Source organism: Ictalurus punctatus, chromosome 25 (assembly GCF_001660625.3).
Source record: "Ictalurus punctatus breed USDA103 chromosome 25, Coco_2.0, whole genome shotgun sequence".
Classification (NCBI taxonomy): domain Eukaryota; kingdom Metazoa; phylum Chordata; class Actinopteri; order Siluriformes; family Ictaluridae; genus Ictalurus; species Ictalurus punctatus.
Genome location: NC_030440.2, coordinates 11,238,288 through 11,247,751, shown reverse-complemented (window position 1 = coordinate 11,247,751; position 9,464 = coordinate 11,238,288). Strand labels below are relative to the sequence as shown.

General features: G+C 41.0%; 2 protein-coding genes across 4 annotated transcripts in view; one reads left to right on the top strand and one right to left on the bottom strand.

The window, feature by feature from the left end:
- The first annotated feature begins 680 nt into the window (after positions 1–680).
- Positions 681–6,416, top strand: chst14 (carbohydrate (N-acetylgalactosamine 4-0) sulfotransferase 14). The gene is made up of 2 exons (XM_017456053.3): positions 681–1,133; positions 5,421–6,416. The coding sequence occupies exons 1-2, from the start codon at positions 840–842 to the stop codon at positions 6,249–6,251; spliced, it is 1,125 nt and encodes a 374-aa protein (XP_017311542.2). The 5' UTR covers positions 681–839; the 3' UTR covers positions 6,252–6,416.
- cep135 (centrosomal protein 135) overlaps positions 1,843–9,464 on the bottom strand; it is a 28,334-nt gene continuing 20,712 nt past the window's right edge. For 2 of the 3 annotated variants that reach the window (XM_017456045.3, XM_017456044.3), the window contains exons 25-26: positions 9,224–9,379; positions 7,465–8,148 (exon numbers count right to left, since the gene is read on the bottom strand). In XM_017456045.3, coding sequence (XP_017311534.2) covers positions 8,124–8,148; positions 9,224–9,379 — 181 coding nt within the window. In that variant the 3' untranslated portion in view covers positions 7,465–8,123. Of the gene's footprint in view, positions 2,022–7,464; positions 8,149–9,223; positions 9,380–9,464 lie in introns of those variants that run through there. The other variant, XR_001810558.3, reaches the window with a different exon arrangement.

The following is a 9,464-nucleotide window of genomic DNA, read 5'->3' as shown; positions in this document are numbered from 1 at the left end:
TGGTTTCAGACTCACTTGATTCTATCGCATCCCGGTGCATTTGCGTTCATCTTACGTCATCACAAACGCTCATGGAGAACACACGACTTGCCAGATTTGTTGTTTTATTATTTTGGTGATATCATGCACAGCAATGGAGCTCTTCTGTGTCCCACAGCGTTACCCTGCCACTCGTGCTACACGTGTGTTGTGGAAACTAATGATGTCGTTATTGGGTAAAACACTTTATTTCCTGAACGTGTTCATGTTCACGGGAATCGCAGCACAGTTCCAGTGCAACCGAACTCGGACCACTTTCTACAGGTTGTCTCGGGTTCGGTACCGCGGTGACCGCTTTCACATTCAGAGTGTGCTCTGTTTCAGACTAAACTGCCAGTGTGAAAGCCCCCTGTAAAATCACAAACCGGCATTCCGGGCCGGATCTGTTTTCCGAACAGGTTTTCTCAGCCACTTAGTACACTTGTGCAGATCATGGTTTAAACTAATATATATTTAATCATGTTCTAAATATCTTCCAGGTTATTTGTACAAGTAAGAAATTTTTATTTTTATTTTTAAATCGACTTCTTTAACTTAGAGAAAATCAAACTGCCCTGCATCTCCCCCAAAACAACTAATCTCCACCCCCTCACCTCATCATGCAGCAACTACATTTCCCACAATTCCCCTTTTCCGAATTACTTTTTTTTTTAACGCTTCCCCCCAAAACCACCGAGAACTGAAGTCAGAACTCAGTGTGGACCGACAGCTGAATGGACTCGCGTTAACTTTGCCACGTTCGCTCGTGTTTGTTAGAGAACGGCAGTGAGTTCGGGACAGACTGAGAGCGTTTCTACGTCATGCCCGCTCGGAACCCGGAGTGCGGGGCGCGCGGCGCGAGCGGCTCGAGCGGCTCCTCGGTGCTGCGCTTCAGTCCCGCAGTGAGCTCGCGCTCCACGCACCGCCGCCGCCACCGCTCGGCCCTGCTGCCCTCCGTGCTCACGTTCGCCGTGATCGTGGCATCCGGAGGCCTGCTGCTGCTCATCGAGAAGGGATTGCTCAACGGCATGCACACTCCATCGCCTCTGGCGAACGGCAGGAAGCCCGAGTACCGGCTCGCGCCGCGGGATCCAGCTGTGGACGTGGAATCGCAGGTATTTGGCGCGTTAGCCACCGGAAACCGAGGAGCCCCAGCTGTGGGCTACCCTAGATACACACGTAGCGTTTTTGTCTCCCCGTTTCCGGTGCTTCACCAATATTCATTTTAGCATCAGCAGCACTTTTTATTATTTATTATTTATTTTATTTTTACAGAGTCAGAAGTTTCTTTGCCCTGAGCCTGCAGCACCTTTAACTTCTTTACACTTTATTTCAGGAATCAGTGCAACTTCTCCCAACACACACATCTGTACATTAGTCAGAACTCCACACACGTTTCCGGTGGTTTTTTTTTTTTTTTTTTTTGCTTAATCATCAGTTTAATCAGCAGGCTTAAACTGCAATAACTTAATCATTCATTGTGATCAGCAGCCCCTTGTTTATGATGTACAGACCTCTCGAACCAGAGGTTTAACCAGTGCCAGAGCATCTTTATCTTAAAACGGATTTATTATTATTTATTTATTTTTGCCCTGGGTCACTGATCAGTATAACCTCATCCAAAAACCACTATAGTTAGAGTTTGTGGCTCTTTTTAATCATCATAATCAAAGAAACGACCAAAAAAAAGCTCCTGGTACTGATTTCTAATGATTACGTCATTAACATGTTTCTGTGGTGTAGGTACAGTGCAGAAGAATAGCACTTTTATTCCATCATTAATAGCATTTAAAAAAACCCAGAGGAGTCCACTATTTACTCGCATTTCTAATGAAATAAACGGTGTAGTGTTTGAACTCTTTGCTCACCTTCTTGGACGTTTTCTTCTTCCTTTGGGTTCTCTTCGGATTCCCTGTCTGTTTGTGGTGACTCCATCTAACCTCCATGTCCACTCAGCACTCCTCCGTATCTCTTTATCGCCTACGCACAGATCACACGGTCATCTGAAAGAGTTGGGTGTTAGGTACTCGAAGTCATATATTGATTTGAATACTTTTACACACCAAAGGTTCAAGATGAAGATGTGAGTTTGATTCTGTTTAGACCATGAGGCACATCAAGTCACGGTCATCCCATCCATACACACATATACAGTGGAAATATTGTACAATATAGTAGACTAAACAGGTGCTACACAGGATTACTGTGTTGATCAGTGGTACATGAGTAAAACATGAGCATCAGGATGTCTCTACATGGTGTTGGAGTACCAGCATGAACTGTGACTGTGTGACATGGACAAAATGTCCTTTTGTTTCTATTGATGTCTACATGACTAACATGTAGCAAATGGATGTAAATTAGTGCTTGCAATCTCATTCGGTTTGGATATTGTTCCAGAATTGCAGCTAGGAAAAGCCTAAACTTGATGAGGTGACTTAGTCAATTCCAGGACCATCAGAAAATAGATTACACCTCGACCCCAGCTAGACCGAGTCACGATTAAAAGCTGTCATCAGTCAAGTGCTGAGAATGCGCTTAATTATGGCTTGCGCTTAAGCGACCTTGACCAGGATACGGCAGTTAATGAAGATGGAAAAAAAATTAATGAAGAGAAATGGTAAATGGTCTGCACTTATATATCGCTTTTATCCAAAGCGCTTTACACTGTGTCTCACTCACACGCACACTCACACACCAAAGGTAGCAGAGCTGTCATGCAAGGCCCTAACTTGCTCTCGGGAGCAACTCGTGGTTCGGTGTCGTGCCCTAGGACACTTCGGTATGTGGAGTCATGTGGGCCAGGAATCGAACCTCCAACCCTACGATTAGTGGACAACCCGCTCTACCACCTGAGCCACAGCCACCCCAGAAGCCATGACTGACTATTTTTTTTCAGCATGAGAACAATGTTTTTGTGTTGTTTCTTTTGTTTAGTTTTTTTAACACAGACACATGCCGTAGTTTTTATCTGTTAACAACTTGTAACAAAAAAGTAATTTGGTGAACAAACGTGATGGCATGACCGACTGATGAGATTCTAGTCTCATTTGTAGACTGAAAACAGGGTTTTATATTACAGCTTGGATATTCTACGCCACACAGTATAAACTTTATTATAAGTATCTAACTAACATGTAAAAAGTATACTGTTTTAAATGGTAGTGGTGCCACCTTTCACCTCCGAAGAGCAGATGAAGCACCGTTTATGGAAGATGGATCATCAGTCGGGGTAAAAACAGCCTACTATACTAATAACAGCATATATTCGCATGCTTCCAATCCTGGCAATCAACAATTTAATGCATATTTAATAATGTTTCACCAGATTGAGTGAAACATATCGAGAGTAGATTTTACCTATGGTCATTAAGTGTAACGTTGTGTAAAAACTGCAAAATGTAGGAGTAATGTACTGCTTGTGTTGGCTGTGTTGATTGGCTCTAGCTAAAGAAGGCCATTTTGGTGTGAGACTGGGGCTTGTGCACACTCTTCTAAAATGAATCACGGTGAGACGTGGACACACGCACGACGCTTGTTTATGTACTGTTGGCCAAAACCTTTATGGTTCGACTATTATAAAAACAACGTCTCCGTAATGCATCAGGAACACGTCAAATATGTTTTGGTCACTTCTGTTGATTCGGTTCCTAAAACATTCTGAATGACTACTTCTCAGAAAGTACATTACAGCGACGTCATGATAAAACAGTGAATTTCCCCTTTAAGAATAAAAACAAGTAATTTTCTTCTGTACAGCATTTTCTTTCCACAACAGACATAGTCAAAGCTTCAGACTACTGAAATCTAGATTCAGATGCTCTATTTCAGGCAGTTGTTACATAAACACCTTTAGTACTATTTAATGGTGAGAAAACGTTTATGTAAATCAAGTATCCTTCCCGCAGTAGCTGGACAAGCATACAAAGATGGCTTTAGAGGAACTGAGAGATTGTAGTTGGCATTTTGCCTTGAAAAATGACTGTGTCAGTGAAATGCTTAGTGTAAAATACTGTCTCTGTTTAAAATCTGTTTGTTGATGCGTTTTATTTTTTTCTTTCTTTAACTTGGCGCTGCAGAAATGGGAAATGGTGAACAGGACAGCTTGTAGCTTTCGCTGCCGTTTCTGCATGGTTTCCTGAGCTGTTGTCATGCTCTGCCCTGGCTGTGGCGCAGGAACAATACTTAAACGTGTACAATTTAGGAAGTAGATAGAGAGATGCGGTGCTGTAGGATTGCTGGTCCGTTACCTGTAATCAGCATTTCCCTACCATGCCAACACATTAGAATAAGTTCATTTGCATCAGTCTTACGGGGGCACGGGGTTCGAATCCCGCCTTTGCATGTTCTCCCAGTCCAAAGACATTGTATAGTAGGCTGACCGACATTTCCAAATTGTCCGTGGTGTGTGAATGTGTGTGAGATTGTGCCCATCGATTGGTTGGCATCCTGTCCAGGGTGTCCCCAGAGTTCCCTGGGACAGGCTCCAGACTCCTCTGTGAAGGATAAGCGGTGTGGAAAATGAATGGACAGATGGATATCATCTGTTAATAGGTGTGATTTACTGTATAACGTCAATAGCACATCAAGTTCAACCTGGTCTTGGTCAGGATTTTTGTGTTTCATGTCCAAGCAGAACACGACGTTGACACTCCCATGTTCCACTGTGCACGCGGGCAAATTTGTGCGAGACTCCTTCAACAAGAAACGATCCTTAAAAATCCTTATTATTTGGACCAAACAACAGGTGAACCACCAAAACATGCAAACTCTGGCTGAATTGCACATCCAGTTAGTGGAAAAGTAAGCATTCAGCATCGTCATCTATCATGACTTCTAGTGGCAAGCTAAACTTTGTTTTAGGGCTGAGTTTAAGCAGTGCTAGTACACTAACTTGTTCCCTATGATATCAGGATACAGTAGTTAGCTAAACGTACGATACAATAGTATTTATTGTCCAATTTCTCAGAAATGATTATGTCCGTCACCATTCTGTTCTACATCCAAGTACAAATAACGTTGCATAAAAGGGCTAATCACTGATACACTGGTCTTCATGATTTTGAAAGCAATTGAAACATATCAGACATTTAAGTGTAAAAGCTGAGGACATTTGAAGATTAGCATCTTATGGCTCAATATCTAAAAGTAGTCAGAGAGAAAATTCCAAACGTCTGGAAAGTCTTTTGACATTGCCATCACAGTGAAGTGGTATACTATGTAGCCACTTGTAGGTCCCCAGTAGACAGATTTCTTCTAAGTGGCACGTGTGTTGAATATCACAGTATATCCTTTAACCTGCTGTCGGACATGGCTAGTTGTTAGCCCAGATGTAGCGTTAATATTGTATCATCCTTGTTGAATGTATGCTTCCCTCTTGATAACCACCTCCTTTTCTTCAGATTTTGCAGGATATCCGTAACCGCACGATCAGGGCGATGTGTGGCCATGACAACACAGCTCACAGCGTGTGGTCTCTCAGCTCGGCGCAGAGGAAAACCCTGCTGCAGCACATCCTGGTGAACGAGAAGCATCGCTTCCTCTACTGCTATGTGCCCAAGGTGGCCTGCTCCAACTGGAAGCGAGTGCTGAAGGTGTTGAGTGGCGCGTTGACTGACGTCCACGTTCAGGTGAAGATGGACCACCACGCTGACCTGCTCTTCCTCTCTGACTTCTCGCCTGAGGAGATCCGCTACCGTTTGAGCCACTACTTCAAGTTCATGTTTGTGCGTGAGCCGATGGCACGCCTGCTCTCTGCTTACCGGAACAAGTTCGGTGAGATCAAGGCCTACCAGCACAAATACGGCACGGAGATTATCCGGCGTTACCGGAAAGGTTATGCAAAGAATAACCTGAAAGTAGCTGGGGACGACGTGACGTTTGCGGAGTTTGTGCGCTACCTGCTGGACGAGGACCCTGAGCGCATGAACGAGCACTGGATGCCCATATACAACCTGTGCCAACCCTGCGCGGTTCAGTATAATTTTATCGGCTCGTACGAGAGGTTAGAGAGCGATGCGGCATACGTGTTGGAGCACATCGGTGCGCCACAACACGTGCAATTTCCTGAACGTCAGGCGTGGTATAAACCTGTTACGAAGGAAACGTTGCATTATTATCTATGTACTGTTCCTCAGAAGCTGCTTCGGGAACTTTTGCCAAAGTATATTCTAGACTTTTCTCTTTTTGGTTATCCTCTGCCCAACATCACCACCGAGTACTGTCGACACTAGCAGAGACTTGACCTAATAATAGTCTTTTGTACAAATGCATATCACAGCCGTTTCCTTTTATGCAATCTTTGAAGTTTCGGTATTTTGAATTACCTGATTGAATTTTCTTCTACATCAACAAGAGTTTGTACAGAATTGGGAATATATTTCACTCTGACCTCTGAACGGTGTGTTTGACAGCTATTTAAAAGATTAACCACTATTTAGCACTGGAACAGAGGCAAAGTTTCTAATAACTGAAATCTATTTTTATGGACACCATAACTAATAGTATTTGCGACATAGTTGAGGCAATTCAATTCAAGTTGTGCTGGGCACAAACAAACTTTTTTTTTTTTTTTTTAATAATGCATCAATAAGCACAAGAATTTTCATTATCAAGCATTACACTTTCAAATGTCATTTATGTAGCTGTTTTCCTTGGTGTATTCATTCTAGGATTTAAAGAAAGAAAAAAAAAAATACATTGGGGGCAAGCAACATGATTCAGGGATGGTAGATCAGCGTTGAACATGGGCATGTTTCTCTGTGTTAGAATATCCAAATGCCATCTGAAATTGTTCATGCACCTTCCCAAGGGCCAACATTAGAAACTGTTTCTGTTTGAAGCAGGAACAAATATCACTATAAATACACATTTTATATAGTTCACACTATCACTACTAAATACTCCTCAAACACATTAAGCCATATCTGGACAAAAAGAGTCCCATCTTTGAGACTGTCTCGACTTAAATCCCTTAAGTATGCAGTTTCACAACCAAAAAGGCTCTTTCCCTTTTGGTTGTGAATCTGCATTCTTAAGGGATTCTAGCCAGAGGAAATATGGTGAAGTCTATGGCTTAAGCTTATGGTTAAAATAATCTCCAGAGTCATGATAACTCTTAAAAATAATAATAAAAATTCTACAAACAAAGCCAAACCATGTACTGTACAGCATGACAAAACTGCTTACAAAAGCCATGATGAAGAATGAACATGATAGATGTTTAGAGGGGGAAAAAACAATAATGAGTGCTGATGTTTACTGGGAAAACTTATAGTGTAAATTAGCTGTTAGCTACCATTCATTAGTAATTTAACAATTTTGGGGGTGAAGTTTTTTGTTTGTTTGTTTTTTAAACGAAAGGTTTGGTTAGCAGTGGTCATTGCCTTCCTTTCCGTTCATGAATCTCCTTGTGTTAGGTAAACGTGCAGAAAAAGGAGCGCTGTATGAAACTAGGTACATTTTTATTCAAGTTAATAAGTTAATGATTCAAGTAAACACACAAAATGATTTATAATACAACACCAGTCATAAGTTTGGATTTTAAGTTTGTAACACTGGCAACCCTGAGGACTTTGGCCATATCCCATTTCATAGTCCATTAAAAGCTCTGCAAGCCATCTAAAACTAACATTTAATATAAAAATACTACAATTTACAGGAAATAAATGACTTACAAATTCATCTGCCAATCGTATTACAAAAGTAAGTAGAATAAAAAAAATTACATAAAACATAAATAGTAACTTACAAAAAAACAACAACACTGAGTTAAATTCCTTCAAGATATTTAAAAGAACAAAAACAAATAGAAAACGATGCATCTTTGGCTTTGGTGCCATGATCAGATTTGTCCCTGTAAAAGCAGGTCAGTGCATTTGTTTTCAAAAGAAATAATCTAGGATAAAACCAGAGGTTTTGGTTCTCAATAAAACACCAATCAGAATTCAAGCCACAATGGAGTGAAGTGCTTTAAGCAGATATAAGCAGATATAAAATGGCCTCTCCTACCAAATTCACAATAAGAGGGATGATGTATGAACAGCAAGTAACTCCCAGCGAGTAACTCCTTCTGATTCCCACTTTCCAAAGTTTTTTTTCTCTCTCTAGTCCTTCGGGACGTTCACATTTCTGAAAAGAAGCACAATTAAGTCTACGATGAGACACTTCAGTAAGATCTAAAATGTAAACCACAACCCCAGTGTCACATCCAATCTTCTGTTTGTATTATTGCTTTGTCATTAGTGTGATATGTTCATTTTTATTTTCCAAACCTTTTTATACCTCACCAGGCTCTGAATTGATTCTTGAGTTTACTTTTCCTCAGCAATTTACTTCAGCTAAAATGAAGGAAATGTCTAATTTAAGGTATAAAGTTAGTGAACTATTTAAAAAAAAAAAAAAGTGTGGTGCCCTGCGAAGGATTGGCATCCCATACAGGGTGTATTCCGACTTTGTGGCCAGCATTCCTGGAATTGACTGCAGACCACAACCCTGACCAGGAAAAACCGCTCACTGATGAAGATGATGATGAATGAGTTTGGTTAGTGCTAACTAGCTATTAGCAGATTTAAAGAGTCGTGACCTCAGTCGTATTCGATTTCCATATAGTTGTCATAAGTTAATCCTCACTACCAACAAGCTTGTTTGTTATTTTCTATTATTGTTGTTTTCACTTTCTAAGATGCTAAGTTTGAACTTTATTCAGACAGGCTTAATGGTATAGAAACAATAAGCTCTATCTCCAAACCAGAGCGCTATATATATATATATATATATATATATATATATATATATATATATATATATATATATATATATATATATATATATTCTTTCATAACCTCTGAACAGCTTTTGGATCAAGGCCAAGCCCACTTCCCAGCATATTCTTCCTGTTATATCAGTTATCACTCTTCCTGACCTATCTGTTACAACCAAACATTGTCTTAAAACTATTTTACTGTTGATATTGCCTTATGTTTTAGCTTGTGCACCTGCTACAGGATACGGTCTATGGTTTAGCAACATGAACAACACTAACTACTCACTTGTCACATATGTTTGCTCAAGCTGATTTGTTTATTTGCACTACAGCCTCTCAGATTATGAAAATTCATTTTCGTTCGAATAATAATGATGTGCATTTACACACAACAAAGTCGTGTGTGTAAAAGTAACCCGTGTAAATGCAACACTCGCTCACTTTTCTGGTGATTTTTCAATTAAGCGCTCCGGTGTGCGCAAGGCAGAAGGTTCAGGGGACGATGGGCGGGGACTGAGTGAGGTACTGAGAGGGGAGGAGCTACGCAGTGAAGTGAAAGACACACCCTGTCTTCGCATCTCCTGGACTGCCCTTTCCCTGAGAAAGATAGAGTGTGAGAGAGGGGTTGAAGAGTCTGACTGACAGTATGACGTAGTGAATTAAACACGTGAATTAGGTGGGA

Excerpts from the sequence above, each read along its gene's own strand:
- chst14 (XM_017456053.3), top strand. The coding sequence starts at position 840 with ATGCCCGCTCGGAACCCGGAGTGCGGGGCGCGCGGCGCGAGCGGCTCG. Across the intron at positions 1,134-5,420 it reads CTGTGGACGTGGAATCGCAG|ATTTTGCAGGATATCCGTAA; the intron begins GTATTTGGCGCG and ends CCTTTTCTTCAG.